General features: G+C 43.1%; 1 protein-coding gene across 1 annotated transcript; it reads right to left on the bottom strand.

The window, feature by feature from the left end:
• Positions 1 to 6,546: 6,546 nt before the first annotated feature.
• On the bottom strand, positions 6,547 to 12,001 carry LOC128970314 (fatty acid-binding protein 5-like; the record flags this gene model as incomplete). Its single annotated transcript, XM_054385434.1, is given in 6 exon segments — positions 6,547 to 7,428; positions 7,550 to 7,654; positions 8,624 to 8,796; positions 11,667 to 11,820; positions 11,823 to 11,960; positions 11,963 to 12,001. Coding segments are annotated over 6 exon segments (660 nt in total), but the record flags the coding sequence as incomplete, so codon positions are not given.
• Between the last annotated feature and the right edge of the window lie 5,857 nt (positions 12,002 to 17,858).

The following is a 17,858-nucleotide window of genomic DNA, read 5'->3' on the forward strand; positions in this document are numbered from 1 at the left end:
AGAAAGAAAACAAATGCAGGAAAGAAAAAAGAAAGGAAAAGGGGAAGGATACAGGAAAGGAGAAGAGGTGAAAGAATGTAAGAAAGAGCAGGTGATTGAAAAGCATACAAGAAACTAGGAAAGTGGTTAGTTCAGGATTATCCCAGAAAAGAGTAAAATTGTATAACTGGCTTGAGTAGAATCAAACTTTATTTGTGCTACTACACCTGTACTCAGCATTTGAATCCAAGCTTTAAACTTCTGTTTCAATATACAGAATATATCTAGTATATAGAACTAGGACAGCAAATACTCATAAAGAACCCTGTAGAAATCCCATTTATACTGAAATGGGAATGTTAACTACTACAAGACTCACTTAAAAAAGGAAAAGTTAAATGAAGTCCACCAAATTAATCTTGTCACAGAAGGGAAATAAGTGAAAGCCTTCTAAACCTCCTACTAAAAGCATAAGCAAAATCAGTGAAATGTTCAAATTTCCCTTTTGAAGAAGCCTTTCACTTTGTGCAATGCTAAACTCAGCCTCACCAAAGGATTAAAGAGGGGACAGAAAAATATGCTGTAGTTGCTTACCAGCTCTTCACAACTGTTTTCTTTCACAGAGAAAACAGCTTGGGTACACGGGTTTTTACTTCTAGAAGGCACTGAATATTTCAGGATCTGCAACTGAAGGAGTCAGACGCTGGTCATTAGATGAGCTACTAACTTCTGAGGTCCATCAGGACTCTCAGGAAGCACAGTTTTACTTGGCAGAAAGGCAAAGTTGTAAAAATAGAGGTTATGTCTCCCTGCCTGACAAGACATCTGCCTATGAAACACACCTATTAAATGGAAATCACAAGAGAAAACCTGCACTGGTTTCTCTTGGCTTGGGCACTAAGAGCAATTGTGTTAATAAAATCATGCTTTTATTTGTGCAACCTATTATTTTCAAATGATATCTGGAATGACATCAAATTCCATCGAAGCACATCTTTCAAAAGCAGTGGGTGAAGTCATGAGAGTTATCTCGTATAAAATAATGTAGCATTTTACCAGTAATGGGAGAACTCTTCAAAGAACTGATCTGGCTGTTCTGGATTTGCTTGGAATCCACTGGACTCACAGCAATAAAACCACGTCAACTTTTCCTTTTCCTCCCTGATGCAACTACATGCAACTTAATAAGCAAAGAAAGTTGCTCTACTTAGTAGATGGCAGTTTACAACACGAAATTAGTAATTACAGCACCCTATTTTATAGAGCAGTCAAAAAATAATTACAGCCTTCTTCTCAGCAACATTATATCATGGTGCAGACACGACAAGCAATATTGTATAACTTATTTTATTGGCATTTTCTTCAAAAAGTGTCCCAATAAGTATTAAGATTTTGAAAAAAAAAAATAAAAGCATTGGATCCTAAATGCTTTTCCTTGTTTATATGTCACCATAAGATGGTTGAAATTAAGAGGTGTTACTCTGAGATGCAACTTAGGAGAGGGACTGTTTACAAGTGCTTGCTGTGATAGGGCAAGGGGGAACAGCTTTTTAAGCTGGAAGAGGGCAGATTTAGACTGGGTATTTGGAGGAAATTCTTTACAATGAGGGTGGTGAGATATTGGAACTGGTTGCCGTGGGAGATTGTGGATACCCCCTCCCTGGAGGTCTTCAAGGCCAGGCTGGACAAGGCATTGAGCAACCTAGCCTAGTGGAAGGTGTCTCTGCCCAGGGCAAGGGGGTTGGAACTAAATGATCTTTAAGGTCCCTTCCAACCCAAACTATTCTATGAGCCTTCCTATTTAAATCTATTAATTCTATTCAAGGCCAATGTAAAGGAAATGTTTTCTCTATAATAATGTAATTAAATAATCAGACCACAAAGTGAATGCAGTATGTTTTGTTCCCTACTCAATCCCACACACTACTCCTGTGTTTCATTCCAGGAGTAAGACAATGAGAACATAATCAAACCATACTGGCAATGGTGACCTCTCCTTTCTCTTGTAAGTCTTAGGCTCACCAGGCTATCAGAATAAATAAATAAAAATACGAATCTATCAAGTTTTACTTGCTGCTCAAATTCCATTTGCAGTGAAGTCTCTTATCACAAGCATTACAAACATCAAGGATGAAAATGTTATCATCTAATTTTAAAGGCCCAGTAATGTGTCTTAAAATTAATCATTCCTTCCCAATTTCTAATAGTAGCTTTCAGTCACTAAAGCCTGATCCAGTCTTACTGAAGTAAGGTATCACTTGCCATTGATACAGAAGGCTCTGGCTTGCTAAAATACCATCAGTACCTCTATAATAAACATGCTTGGCTCTTGTTCTTAGCAGGAATCCAGCTTGGAAATCCAGCTCAGTATGCTGTAGTCTCAAACTAGCAGTCAGCTCTCTAGCAAATTATATAGAAGAAATTATGGAGAAGTATCAAATATCCCCTGAAATGTAAAGCCATGGTTACAACAGGTAGCTGATCACAGTGGAACAATGACATAACTGACAAAAAGAGTCAGCAGGTGGGGAAAAAGGAAATTCCAGTAGATATCTGTGCAGCCTCTCAAACTGTACTTTAACTCACTTCTTGTGAGTTGGGATGTCCAACCAGTCCTAAAGGAGTCTCTATCTCTGTGAATGGGATTTATGGCTGACAACCTGAGTTTTCAACAGCAATGCACCATCAGCCAAGCCTGAAAACTGTGCCCAGTCCTTTGACTTTCTGGTGGACATTTGCATGGCACAATGAGGTAGGATCTGAATCCTTAGCTAGTGCCTTTTCTGAAGGTAGAACCATTGACTTCAAGCATGAATTTCTGAGGGAACCAGATGCTGTGCATGTGGGAGCAAGTGTCCAGTCCTAGATAAGTAGTATGCATGGTCCTCAGAGGGGGATATTTGTCTTCTGGTGTTTAATTTCAGAGTGTACATCTGTGATTAGTGGCAAATGTGCTATTTATTTTAAAGTCTCAACTCTAACATTGGGGATTCAGCAGATCTGTGCAAGGCATTATCTGCAACTGTTTCTGTATTGCCCTATTGATGAAAATATACATTTCTTCTGAAACTGTAATGGTCTTCACCTGTAAATATCTACAGAATATGATTAAGACCATCTGGTAGAGGGAATTGATTTTGGAAACACTTTTGCTGGAAAGGAAGCCAAATTCACTCTTGGGAGCAGGGTCTCTCATAGTGTTTCCTTTCCTTCTGAAATAATAGTATGAAGTAATACTATTCTGGGAGGTGTCAACAAAATCTTAATTATGTGTACAAGGGCTGAAAAGCCAAAACTAGAAGGGGAACCATGGGACAAAATTATGTTTACACAGATGCTGGACAATCTCCAAAATCCTCCCAGTGCTGAACAATGGGAATGCCATGAGGAACCAAAGAATAATTAATATAACTTACTCCCACCCATGAGCTCACGGTGTGGGGGTTTTTTATTCCCCCTACAAGAAAAAGAAGCAACATAATGCAGGGAGTTTCTGATAACTCAGGCAGAGAAGGGAGTCACCAACAAAGGTTTAATTTGAGCTGGCCTGCATTACTGCTTTTATTTTTGTACAATAATTTAAAGTAGAATGCAAGCCCTTTATAAGGCATCTCCTTTACAGAAATGAGTTTAATGCACCAAATTTCATGTAGAATCTGCAGATGTGGAGACTGACCTTCTGACACCTATCTCAGACATGGAGATAGGCCCCAGGCTGAGCTGAAATGAAATACCAGATCTTTAGGTTCTAACCACCCACCACCACCCCTCACCACCCCCCCAAAAAAGGGTGTTTATGCAATGATTAATTGTCTTCATGGATGTTTGAGGCTCACGGTTAATATTGCCCAAGTAGCTATTGGCTATCTTCCTGCACTTGACCTCCACACTTGAAGAAATAATCACTGCCTTTTTTTAGGACATCTGACAGCAATCAGTGGAACCATCCCCTCGGAAAACTGAGAGATTTCCCATCACTGACTTTGTTTTTTCAAAAACTTTGATGTGTGAGGTGGGGAAGGGAGAGGAAGAGGAAAGGCCAGTACTACTTGCAAGAGACTGCAGGCAGAGTAGGATAACAATTTACAAATAAATCATCTAACCAAACCATAACAGGAAGATCTTTGATAGTCTGAGCATTGTATAGAGCCAGTACGCTCTCCCCAAAGCACAGTGCCACTTCAATAGTGTTCCTGGAAAGCTCAGACAAGAGATTTCCCTGATGTGGTAGAAAATTGGCTCTAAATTGCTGAACAAGTTCATTTTCTACTCCTTAATCCAGTTGACCACCCAGAACCCCCCACCCAAATCCCTTAAAAGAAAACAACAAACAAAACCTAACCATATCCTCAACCCCTCTTTTGTGTGTAAACAGCAGAACTACACCGATTTGGGAAGACACTGCTCATGACTTTAAATGAACATGAATCACAGAACCATTCCAGTTGGAAAAGACCTCCAAGATCATCGAGTCCAACCATCAACCCATCATCACCATAGCCATTACACCAGGTCCTGAAGTGCCATGTCCACACATTTATTGAGCACTGCCAGGGACTGTGACTCCACCACCTCCCTGGGCATCCAAGCCCATCCCAGTCCCTGGGTTGGATACAGAAACTGCTTCTCTTTGAGCAAGTTTTACTTTGCAGCTTCAGTTTGCTGAACATGTTTCTGTTATCCCTTCAAAATACTTTCAAAAACATGCAGTAAAATGGCCCAACAAAACTCATCTCCTTATTTCCTGATTCTGAAGCATTATAAAGCAGTCCTGGCTGGATAATAACTTCTTCTTTTTCAGTTGTTCTTGGGAGTCTTACTTTCCACCATCTTATGTGATATAGTGAATTATAGGGAGTTGTTTAAATCTCAGGACAATTGGTTGTTTTACACTGAGAACATCATGCAAAACCATTCCATGAAGAGTAGATGTTTTTGCTTGTAGAATGAATAGAAGGAATTTGCAAATTTATACTATTTTCTTGCCTTTAGCATTATAAATCTTGTCTTGCAGTACTACAAAACGACTGTCAGTTTAAGTACATGCTCTCATCTAACACAAAGAGGTTGTATATACAATAGTTCTGGCTCACAGCACACTTAAAATGAAGCAACAGTGGCTGAAGCTATCAAAAAAAAAAAAAAAGGCAAATAAATAGGTGAGCTTAAGTAGTTCTGGAGGATTAGCCCTAAAAAATTCCAGTTTCCTGTTGATCTTCATCTTACCATTGGTCAGCTTCTGTGCTTAAGATACCTTCTTACCTGTGCCAAGAGGGCTTCTAATATTTTTCTTCCATTTAATGTCAAACCACATGTCACTTCCATGTGCAGTCTTTCCATCATCAAGGAACTTTAATGGTCTGTCTCTTTCATCAGGAGGTATCTGGCTGCCTATTTTCATGACATTTGTGGAAGAATAATTACCTTTGGGACCTCTAGCCTCTACATCAGATGAGACCAAAATCAGCGAGTGAGCACACATACACACACACACGCACAGACACACACACAAAGAGGCTTTATAAGCCTTGTTTCCCAAGGAAACCGCTGTGCAAGGATACTCTTCTGCCTTTTGTTTTACAAGCCCTGATCTCATTGTCATCCAAGCGGATGTTCTATAAAGGACTTTGGAAGCTTTTTCCATTCAAATGAAAAGTAAACAATTAACACTACTCGGTATCAGGGGAGTAAACAAGCAGCGGGGATAGACCAGTGACCCCAGAGCAAGCACAATGTCCTACTTAAAGCAGCAATGTTCTTTCTTTCAGAAGGGAGACACCCATGCTCCTGCTACTAGTTACTGTATTTCTGACCATAAACTAACCAGGTTCATCATCAGATCAGTTTGTCTTCTGTTTCTTCCTATGGGAATATCTGGGGGAAAAAATCTATGGAAAAAAGAAAAAAAAGATGGGAAAAAAATCTGTTTCTAATATTGTCTGTAATTGTATGGCTTAGATCTTCAAGGCTGACATTAAAGTAAGGAAAATTAGTAAATGAAAGTGATATGAAGGTTGGCCAACTCAAAAAGGAGACGTTAGAGGACCAGGAAAAATATACAGATCATTAAAAAGAATAAATATACCAGAAATATGATCCAGCTATTAATTCTTTCAGATTGCATATGTAAAGGGGATGATTCATAAATAGTCAGTAAATTATGAAGAGGATAAACAGTCCTAAATGATAGGAGAAATAATTTTTTATAGTTGATAGTATAAACATGAAGAACAGACTCTTCTGCTATTAAAGTGAGCTCTGCAATGTGGTACATGCACTGGGCAGCTCAGTTATCAATGGGGTTGAAGCACCAGTGGACTCTCTAAGGCCTGATGCATCAGGCTGTAAGTGTGTGACTGCATCACTCCCCAGAATCTGAATGTGATAAAATTCTCCCCAGCACCTGACACCAAACAGCTGCACTTTAAGGACTTCTTTGTCTGGCATGACAGAAATTCACCTAAACCTTTTTAATTGTGCCTGATCTGACATCTTTGTGGAAGGTTAGCAGCACTGTAGGTTCTGTTTCCCACCCAGTGTAAAAGCAATACTCAAGACAATGATGTTTCTGATTATTTATTATGGCACTTAAAAGCATATAAACTCCATTTCTAGGTGCTTCAAGCCAGTTTAAAAATCAAAATAAAAAATAATAAAATGAGGTTTTATGTTTTAGGCAGTAATTCAGAAATCTTAGTTAAGAATTTTTAGAGTGCTGCTAGACAGGAAGAATTTTGCTAGGTAAACAAAGAGTCTTCTCAAAATAAGGCTTCCTTTTGGTAAAGCAGGTACATGTTTGCTTAGGTTCATCCTGTTCATTGGCTCACCAGCATATAGTTTTTCAGGTAAGGAATTTGTGGGTTTGAAGCAGGAAAACCCAAGCTAAGCTCTGAAAATACGTTCCCCTACTTAAACACCAACAAAGCTTCTCTCTTATTCATACCCACCCCATTCTATTTACTTTGTAAGATGTGATTTAGAGACAGCTCGAGAGCCTGGAATCTGAATACTTTTTCTGCTTCAGCTCTTCCTACCTTAGCAGTTAAGGATGCTGGTCAAAATTCAGCTTGCTGAATCAGCTGTTCATTGCCATGTATGGCATTATCTTGATCTGAAGGCAGTTTGCAGTAGAGCCTAAAACCCAACTAAGTTTTTATAAAACCTCACTTTGCAATTCCACTACAGTAACAACATTCCCACTTCATGTATTTGACATTTTATTTAATAGCCTCGTAAGTTCAGGATAGTTACATCACCGCTTTTAAAAAGGATTGCACTCAGCTACTCAGTCCATTGAAATACTACAAAACAGGGAAAAGGAAAACATGGAGTGTAGAGGAGCTCTGTCCACTGAACTGAGTTCTTTGCAGCAAGTTCCTACTGAACACGATGCTGTGCTCACGCTTTCTGGTAGACTCTAACACACTTGACACCATTCATGTCACATTCCTAGAAGACAAAGAGGTGGATTTGTTTATTTGCCGCAACACAGACTGTAAGGAAAAAGCTCTTTTAGAGCTGCTTTTCAGGACAGCAGCACTCAAGGATCAGAAAGCGGGATGGGACTCACCACCACCAGTTGTCCATCCACTAGTTTCCGTGTTATTATGGTCTTCTTGCCATCCCATTCCTGCTCCTGAATCAATGACCCATCATCTTTTAAGCTGATAAGTGTCTGAAAGAAGAATCCAAATGTTACTATTTTACCCATGATATCTGATGGAGACTGAGGCTTTCCAACACACTATTCCAAAGAAACATTCCCAGCTCAGCTCACTCAATACAATCCTACAAAGCCAGGATATTATCTTGCACGTTTTATTGATCCTTTTCCTGCATTTCTCTGCTTTTTCACTGCTTGTTCTCTCAGTGCTCTGAAACATTCCTGCAGCAGGCAGACCTTTGACAGCATGCACAATTTCAATGAGCAAGAGCAGATGATGTCCTCTGTTCATCTCTTTGTAGACAGGCTTTGAGCTTTTGTGGGACATTTATCTGATCTTGCAATAGCAGATGAACTGCCAGCGCATGGCTAAAAGCGGGAAGGGACAGGAGTGGTACTCAGAGAGCACTCACACATGGAAATGAGAGACGTATTTGAGGGCTTCTTTGTGTCTAACTTCCTTTTGGATGAATATTCTCCCTGCTTGGTGCAGGGAAGAGATCTTGGTCTTCTGACACTAGAGACTTTGATTCTCACATACATCTGGTGTGTCTGTTGTCCCACTGCACACTGACTCCAGCTCTCTTGCTGTGCAAATAGGAGACTGGGCAGAAAGATTAACCCTAGGGCTGAATTGCCTCTGATTAAACATCAATGGGATTTCTTCCACAGGCTTCAAATGCAGTGACATTTGGCTTTAACAGGGATTTAGAGGTCTGTTAGTTTTACTAGCACAATGCTTCTGCTACAGATTCAAAACAATTAAATACACAAGACATTATTGGCTTCAGCATTTTCCCTCTTTGGGAGTTGCTTAATTCACAAAATTGGAAAAAAAAAATATTTCAATGAGACATAGACAGCTGTTCAAGGAAAGCATTGTTAGTGTGGATGTCAAAAGTTATTTTTGAATAACATCTCCATCTACTGTAAAACACCCAAAGGATTGTGGCTTTTCATTAGAAACTCTCATATACTGACCTGAGTTTTCCTGCCATCTAATGTGCTTTCCTCAAATTTCTCACCAAGCTTGAAGCTGAACTGTGAAGTTTTGAAGGTGCTTTCTGTTTTGACAGTGATTGTGTCTCCATCCTTAACAATGTAAACATCTGGTTTGGCCATGCTCCCCATTTTCCTCATGGCCATACCCACACCTGCAAGGCGAGAGGCACAGAGTGTCACCAAGTCCATTAAGCCCTAAGGCTTTGGGCCACACAAGAATTCAAATACTTAATTCCCGTTTAATTAGGCACTTCAGTACACTTGAGAATAAAAGCTCAAGAGTCACACACACACACACACACAAAAAAGGATGTTTTAAATTATCCACTGATGAGGAAAGGAAAAAAGGCTTGTCTGCAGCCTTTTTGCTTCCTCAGAGGCTTTCACTTCCTCAGAGAACTAAAGCTAAATCTAGTTTGCCTTCTAGAGCACTCACAGATGTCCTCAAACTCAGCACTGAATTTTGTACCAAAAGAAATCAACAATAAATAGCAAAACAAACACAAAAGTTGAAACTAACGTACAGAATTATTCCCTTCAAGTTCTGAATGCTTTGAAAAATCTATTTTTAATTGACAGATTATCCACCTTACTCAAGAAACACTCTTCTGCACACAATGGAAAACAAGCAATTTTTAATGAAGTTCCATCCTCTACATCCTCTATCCAAACCATGCAATTCTGAATTAGAAAACCACTAGCTTGCAAAACAAAACTCCAAACAGAATGTGAGAGAACTGAGCTTTGTGAATGACTGAAAATTCATCATCTGAGACAGCAGCCCTCAAAACTCTTGTTAAAAGATTCACCCTGACTCAGACCCTGTGTGCACTGCTTGAAGGGTTTGCTTGGGCCTTTGACATGAAGATACAAGTAAGAGAGCAGGCAGGCAACAAATGTGAATCCATCAAATTGGGAAGTGCAGAGTGGAACCAGGAATTGCTAGGAAGCTAAAGGAGCAGAAAGTGCCACCAAGTCAGTGAGTGTCTAGGCTCTGCAGCTGATGTAGTTAGAAATTGTTGTCTGGTAACAGCACAGCACTCCCCTTGAACATACAGGATACTTGTGTGAGGGCTGAGTCCACAAAGCAAAGATTAGAGTTTCCTTGGGAGGCAGAAAAACAAAGTACTTCCCAGCTGCTGCTTCTCCAGGCTCAGCTGAGAATCCAGGACTGAGCCTTAAACTTGAGCCTGCAGAGCAAAAACCAGTCCTCCTCAGTCCAGCTTTCCTGACCAGAATTGGAAATTACTGTCATGGTGACTCCCCCCACCCACTCGCCTGCTGTCATCCAGTTCAGAGTAATCCAAGTTATCTGATCCGCTACGCCTTGGGATCCAACTAAACAGAGATGAGCAGCATATGTTTTCCGTATGGCAAGGACTGAAATGCAAACTTGTTTATCCTCAAGTGTTCTTTTATACAGAATGAGCAGAATCTGTAAAATCGCATTCATGGTGTAACAATAGGATCAGTGGCAGAGAGTTTCCTAAGTAGTCAAGGAGAGCTCCAACAAAGAACTGGCTCCTAAAGTATGACTTTGAAGACATTTGATTTTCTAAACTGTAAATACACAAAGAAAAGTGATTGTTTTAGGACTGTGATCTGAAAACAAACAACACTCAGTTGCTGCCTACACATGCATATACACTCTGCAGTTGCACCACTTAATTTCTGCTTTGAAGTTGCAGCTTGGCCAGTGCCTAGCGCTGCTGTTAGACATGAGCAGAGTGGCATCCCAATCCATGGCTGAATGGAGCTGAGCTTAAAATTCTTGAATTTCCTCCAAAGTCTCTCAAAGGGCTCAGTCCAGGAAGCTTTCTCCTATCACAGTTATCACATACTGACTGGCCTCTCTCACATAATAGTTACAGCCTCTGCTGTCTGTAAAGGCAGTGATGCCTTTTGTATTTTACACTAAGAGCAGAAGACAAATGCCTTCCTCTCCTCCCCCCAAAGACATTCCACCTCTTGAGAGAAGACCCTAACTTTCACCAGTAGCTCAACTGCAGAAGATAATGGTTGCTGGGCTACACAGACGCTGCAAGGTGTCTATCACTTGTAGGCCAAGATGCTTCCCAGGGAGGTGGTCATTCGGGACTTGCAGAGGAGGCTCCTGGTGTTAGCTCTGTCCTCTATTAAGTAACTTTCTGTTACAAAATGTAGGACAACCTGGCAGCAGGCAATACAAGCCCACAGCAGAATACAAATGGCCTCGGCAGCGCTCAGCTGTCGGTCACCCAAGGGCAGCCGATCCGGTTTGGGTCTCTGGTGAGGGGATACCCCAGGTGCCTTTCTGGCGAGGGGCACCCGAGGTGGCTGCCCGGAGAGCCAGCCCAGGCCCGGCAGGTCCGTGCGCGGCAGCCCAGGCGGAGCGAGCCCGGCCGCAGTGTGGCAGCAGCACCGGGCGCGGCACACCCAACCGCCCCCCGCACCGCGGCGAGGGCAGCCCGGCGCTCTCTCGCCTGCACCGGTCCCGCAGCCCCGGCCTCTCCAGGCTCCCCACCTCGAGCACTGCCGGCAGAGGGAGGAGCAAACCGGCCTAATCGCAGCCGGGTTCCTAGCACCGGTTGGTAATCCGGGGTGCTGCCGGCGGAGAAGGGGTGACAGTTGGGCAGCAGCGAGACGACGGTGATGCTTCTGCTGGCACCGCCGCCTGCCTCCCAGCAATTACGGAGCAAAAAGGGTGACCGATATCTTTCGGATGTAGAGTCGGGACAGCAGTTAGCCCGGGAGGAAGGGTCTGCTCCTTGCCCCCGCTGCCGCATCTCGAAGCACCGCGGCATCCCCCTGACAGCCGCCGCCCCGCTGCAGCTCTCGGTCATGCCGCCCACCGCTTGCCGGCCCAGCCCGGGGCCGCGCACCAGCCCCGGGGCCGCGCCCGCCGCAGACCTTGGACAGAGCCTCAGCGGCCGGTACCGGCGCCGGCACGTCCCAGAGGCGGCCGAGGCCGGTACCCTCTATCCCGCACTCCATCCCTCCCTCCCTCCCTCCCTCGCAAAGGCGGAAAACTGCTACTCCTCACCCAGCTCCTTCATATACTCCTCGAAGCCCTCGCTGGAGATGAGGCACCATTTGCCTAAAAACGCATCGATGGCCATGGCGGCGGCGGCGCTGGGACTCGCAGTGACCCTAACGAAGCGCAGAGGTAGGAGAACGGGCTGCAGCGGCGCCGCAGCCAACCTTTATAGCCGGGGCCGGCGACATGTGCCGCCGGGGAGAGCCAATAGGGTGCCCGCCGCGCCCCGGCCCCTTCCCCGCCGAGCCCCCGCCCGGCGAGTCCCGCCCGCGGCGGCGGCGGCATGAGCGGGCACGTCGCGTCGCAGCCCTGCCCGCCCTCCTCCCGCACACACACACGCACACAGACACACACACACACACACACAGACACACACACATACGCACGTAACCCTTATCTGCATCCCGGCCCGGGGCGCTGCGCCCAGAACGGGGGGACACTACCGGAGCCATCCTGCCAAGGGATGATTCTTGGGGCACAAACACCGCCCAGCACCTCCTGTGGCAAAGCAGTCCTGCCCACTGTGTCCTTGGGTCCAAAAGTGGTCTCCAGTATTTGGGATCCACAGGGAAATTTTTGTAAGTCTGAGGGACTGAATCCTGAACTGCACTTCTTATTGCATACCACACTTTTTAATGGATAATTTAGGAACAAAGAGGCGTCAGGCATAATGGTTGGACTCGATGATCTTAAAGGTTTTTTCCAGACAGAATGATTCTATGATTGATCATATGGCACAGGGAGAGAGCAATAAGAGGTCAGTATCCCAAAGCAGTTTCTGGGATTTAATTGCAAGCCTTCCCAGTATCCCCCCAAGTCCTGCTGGAATATCACATATTACTGAGCTACCACACTCTATAGATTGCTGTGACCTCGGAGTGGATGTGTTGCATGCAGTGACTGAGTAGCAAGCAAGATCAATCAAAATACAAAACTAATGCAGGTACCTGCACATACAGGATAAATCAAAGCCTGAGCACAGCCTCATTCTTCAGCTCTGGGGAAACACAGATTTGGTTGCCATACTGAGCTGCAAGACCCCAATTCCTGTGTCTCAAAGGAAAGAGCAGCTGCCAGTGCTGTATGCTGGTCCAGAAGTACCATGAGGTGATAGCAACGCAGCAGGTTCCCTGAGATTTGGGGCAGTCTTTTGTTGTGTTCTGTCAGGTGAGCAGAGATTTACTGTCATGCTCTGTGAGAAAGCTGCTGTTTTTCTAAATCACAACAGAAATCCTGATGTACACCCAAGGTTTGTTTCCCACTTTTGTTTCTGCCCCTTTTGGTCTCATGCCAGACTAAGCAAAGCCCATAGCTGTTTTCTTCTGAACAGAAAAATAAAAACGTGAAGACACACCTAGTGTCTGGAGCTGTTTGATGGAGTAGCCATGCCTATGTTCCCCTGCTGAGGAGGAGTTTGAGATGGAGGTGTCAAAACCAGAGAAGACAGCAAGGTCTGGCTGGTTCCTGCATTTCACAACATGAGAAGGTACCATAACTCCAAATGTTTTGGTGCAAAGAGGATGCTTCCCTTTACACTTAGCAGTGACATAACTTAGTAGAGCCAAACTGAATCAGTTTGAAGGCTTGGTACTTTCTAGAAAAGGTCAAATTTGTCATACTCTAATCAGCTCGGTTTTCATCTGGGTTTTAAAAAAAAAAAACCTCTTCTGACTATCCTCTACTGAGCTGCCTTTAATTACCTTCCACTTCTCTGACTATACGCTTGCTTTTAATATGCAAATAAGACTACAGCGTCTGCTCATAAGACAGCAAGCTACGTTGCTTTTTTTGTCATTAAGTAGGTGTATTGAAACACAAGACTGGCAACTTCTTCCCCCCCCTTTTTTTTTCTTGCGCAAGATACTGGGGAGTAAATTTTAAATCAGGCCACTGTTTACTAGTGGAACCAAAAATGCCCTCCATCCTGCAGTCCTTTTCTGGTTGCTTGCAGAAGGGGTGAATGAAAAGCAATTAGGTGGGAGATCAAACAGAATCAGCCTTCAGGCATTAGGAAGTCTTCGGTTTTGTAAAACAGGGACAATTTCTAGAAATAGAAATCCTGGCTTTACTCCATGGATCCACATTTCAGCAGCGCTGCCTGCAGATGGCCTGTGATATGCAAATTGTGTTCAGGTGTAAGTGCTGATAATGCAAGCAGGAGATGTAAAATCCACTATTTCCATCTAGTGGTGAGACAGTATTCCTGGATCTGAAGTACATGGAGATGCAGATACCTACCTGTGCAGAGCGTTGCTATGGTTTTGAATCCTCCCACAAGTAATTTGGTTTGATTTATTCTCCTTACAAATTCTTCAGGTCTAGGCATGTAAGTTCATAAAAGATGTAAGAAGAAAAGAGCATCTTATCTCTCTTTTTTGATATGCAGACTGTTAGGATACAGGGGGGAAAAAAGCTGATTTTACAAATTCAGATGTTTTGCAAATTAAGGCAGTGATATGAGTTACTTGCTGTCATACTGTTGATGACACACCTCAAAATTTCTTTGAAATAGTGCTGAAATCCGTGGTATCCAGATAGAAAAAAAAAATTAGAAGTAACCAGAGGGACCATAGATGTATCCTCTTGGCTGCAAAATATACATTCATTTTTGCTATAACAGTACAGTACATATATTGGTCAAACAGGGCTTGTACTTTGGGAGCCAAAATCCAATGCTCAGATATTCAGAGCTGCTTGGGCCACAGGGATTTGTCTCTAAATCCCAGTTTCTGCCTTGTTTGAGGCTGACACCACGGTCAGATGTGTTTTGTGTGTGTAGTCTCAAGATAAATGTGAAGAGCAGCAGCAAATAGATGCGTTCATATGGAAAGTGTGGAACTCCTACACCACAAGTCACCATTTCAGCACAGACAGCTGAGCTCCTTGAGGTTTTGCTCATTTCCATGTTAGACTATATGTTGTTCAAGAGAAGGAGAATCAAAGTTACAAGGAGAAGTGTAAATTTTTCTGTGGAAATTAGCTGCACGGGAAACACGTAGCCACAGTAGAAGCAACCACCACCTTGGCATCTTAGGCCTGCCAGGGTGAATGTTTTCCTGAGGTAGTCAAGCTCTTGCAACTGGGGGGAGGGGGAAGATATTACACAAAAAGAAGAAGAAAAAAAAAAAAAGTAACAAGGCAAAAAGAGTGCACAGAGACCTTCATTCTAGTCCTTTAGGCAAGTGTGCGACGTGCAGTGATGTTTCATCTGACCTGAGAGTTGGGAAGCTGTGGCCAGCAGTCCTTGAGGTTTCTCTTCACGTAGCCATAGGATTACCCACTGCATGCAAGGTCAGCTGGATTTCATCTTCCCTAGTCATAACACTTGCTGCTTGGGCAGGGCAGAGCACCACCACCTCCTGGTCTGCAATGTATCACTGGATCAGGTTGCATAGGAGGTGTAAGTTTTTCCCTAGACCTTTACTCATGAAACTGCCCATACATTTAACTTGGAAGGAAACCAATCTGATATACTTTGCTCTGCTGCATAAAGGGGAAGATCTTCCTTTCCTTCTAGTATACAGACATCATGTATGTATAGTACCTTCTCTAAGTGGTAGGCTTTTAGACAAGACGAATTCTTAAGAAAGCCTTAAAAACTTGCCAGGAAAGCTGTACACCACAGCCCAAATTTTACTTTTTTGGCTTATCGTTAGCTGTGAAAATAGTTAAAGCATCCCATGCATAATAGCTACTCACCTGCAAGGCATGGATGAGAAAAACTGCATAGGCAGCACAGCTTTGTTTCTGTTTCCTTGTTGTACAAGTGTGGTTTTCCCTTCCCAGTCTTGTCATCAGTAAGCAGACATGATGAAACATGTGCTACAGTTGCATAGCCTAGGTAGACTTTACTGCAGCTCAGGAGCTATGTGTTTGGGCAATACTAGACCAGGGCTTATGAAACAACACATGAACCTGCAGGTTTTCATTTGTATGTCAATAGGTACAAGATCTCCTAGTGCATCAGCATTTCATTACCTCTGAGCTGGAAGAGCTGGGCATGGCTTGTGTTTTATCAATGAATTTTGTATGCCACATCTCAGTTTTCAAGTCGAAACAAAGCCATCCTGCTCCCCAGCACAGTTTAGCCCAAGGAGCATGGGTCTGAGCAGCCTTTGCTGTGGATCTGGCCACTGCTGCCTCTTCTGTGTGTGGCCAGGTGTCTGGGCCAGGCAGGTTCAATACTGAGACCCAAGCCAAGCAGAGTCCTGGCTCTGGCAGATGCCCCCAAGAATTACTGTAATGCAATTAACATGCAGCAGCCTCACTGTGTGTCCTCCAGGCTGCCAGCAGCACCTCCAAAGCCAGCTTAAAGGGAAAGGCCTACATCCAGGACAAAATTTATGGGGTGACAGCTCACTGATTGTACCCTGCATCAGCGACAGGAGAGGAAGCTCCAGAGCCTGCAGTGACCAGAAAGAGCACTCCAGGCTTCATTTTCCTCATTCCAGACAAAAACAACCTCACATCAGCTCCAGACTATCTCCATAGTGACTGCAGATAGACAAGCTTGTGTCTAACTTTGGAAGCTTTGAAAACCCCTCTGTATTTAGCAGCACTATCTACCATGAGTAGCAAACATTCACACATCAGTATAAACCTATTTATATTTACCTTCAGAACTTGACAATCAGCTAGTCATTGCAGTGTTAAAAATTGCAAGACGTCTGTCTCCTGCAGAGATCAGGATGGCTACAAATGGCCCATAGCTGTAGTTTTAGCATTGAAAAGGCATTTGATCCACATAAAGCAAAAGCCTATTAGCAGTGGATACCTGCTCACAGAGGAGACTTTCAGAAAGAGAATACTCTGACATGGCTAAAAAGCCATCTCGATGTACACAATCTCAGATGTAAAAAGAAATCTCAGGTGTACAAAGTATTATCCCAAAGCTCTATAACTAAAACTGAACAAAACACAAAACAACTTTGTCCTTTCTGTGTGGTCCAGAGCTGTAAGGACACAAGGACAAGGAATTGGTACATGATTTGGAGTAAACAATGATAAAAGAAATTGTTCTACCTGTCATGAGTAATTAGCCCATAAAATTTAGAATCACAGATTGCAGATGTGCCTGATGGATTTCAGAAAGGGTCTATCAAGTTTTAGGGTTGGGTTTGGTTTTGGTTTGTTTTGGGTTTTTTGGTGTTTTGTTTTTTTTTTTAATTGCTTATTATGAGTTACGTTATTAAATATTTTAATTGACAACTGTGAAGGTAACCTCATTTTAAAAAGTTTAATTTATAGTTACATAAATTTCACTACTTTGCATTCTTGGGATGCCACAAAGAAGAGCATCACAGCTGTAGAAACCTGGAGGGCAGAGCCTGACCCTCATCCTCTACAGAGGATCTGAGATAGGATGTGGATACCATCACTGGAGTGAGGGACTGCAACCACTGCTCTTCACGTTGAGCAAAATCCTGTCATAAGGTGTTCAGAGTATGTGTAGCTTGTCTACCAGGTCAGGGCTCCCAAAGGACTTCACTCTGGAGCAAAAAGGGCTTGGGTATGAAATAGTTCCCGAGGGCACTGATGATTTTTTCTTTTCTTTCTTTTTTTTTCCTTTTTTCTTTTGACAAAAAGCACAAGTCTCCTCACAGCTGCACACAGCTGGAAAGGACAGGCTGAGGCATAAGCTTCCAGTTCAGACTTGGCTTTTGGAGAAGACCTCCTCTTTCATGGACAGTAGAATAATCCAGGGGAAAAAAACTGCTTGGAAGCTAAAGCCAGTTTTTACTATTATCCCATTGCCAGCACACCAGGCTTGCCAAGTATGTTCAAAAGATCTTCTAAGAAAATTCTTGCCTCTGGCATCTCAAGCAATCACACAGAACCAGCAGGTATTCTCCACTAGAAAAGCCTCATGCTGCTTGGGTTTAGGTCCTTGATTCCTCCTCAAGATAGGATCTTACATATCTGGCATCTAGGCCAGAGAAAATCTGTAAGGAGATAAGAAATTACATCACAGTTCCTTGATTTTCTCCTATACTTCTGCCACAAGATTGTTTCTAGCACAAATCATGGCATTTTTTATGTGCAGCTTGACACTGATCTAGCTATGTGAAGGAAAGGAAGAATGAATCAGCTGGTTCTTGTATTTGCCATTTCCAGTAACTACTGTGAAATTTATTAAAGAAATGGATTCTGAAGACAAGTTCTATAACACTCCACCTAGAAAAACAGACTTCATAAATT

This window comes from Indicator indicator, chromosome 12 (assembly GCF_027791375.1).
Source record: "Indicator indicator isolate 239-I01 chromosome 12, UM_Iind_1.1, whole genome shotgun sequence".
Classification (NCBI taxonomy): domain Eukaryota; kingdom Metazoa; phylum Chordata; class Aves; order Piciformes; family Indicatoridae; genus Indicator; species Indicator indicator.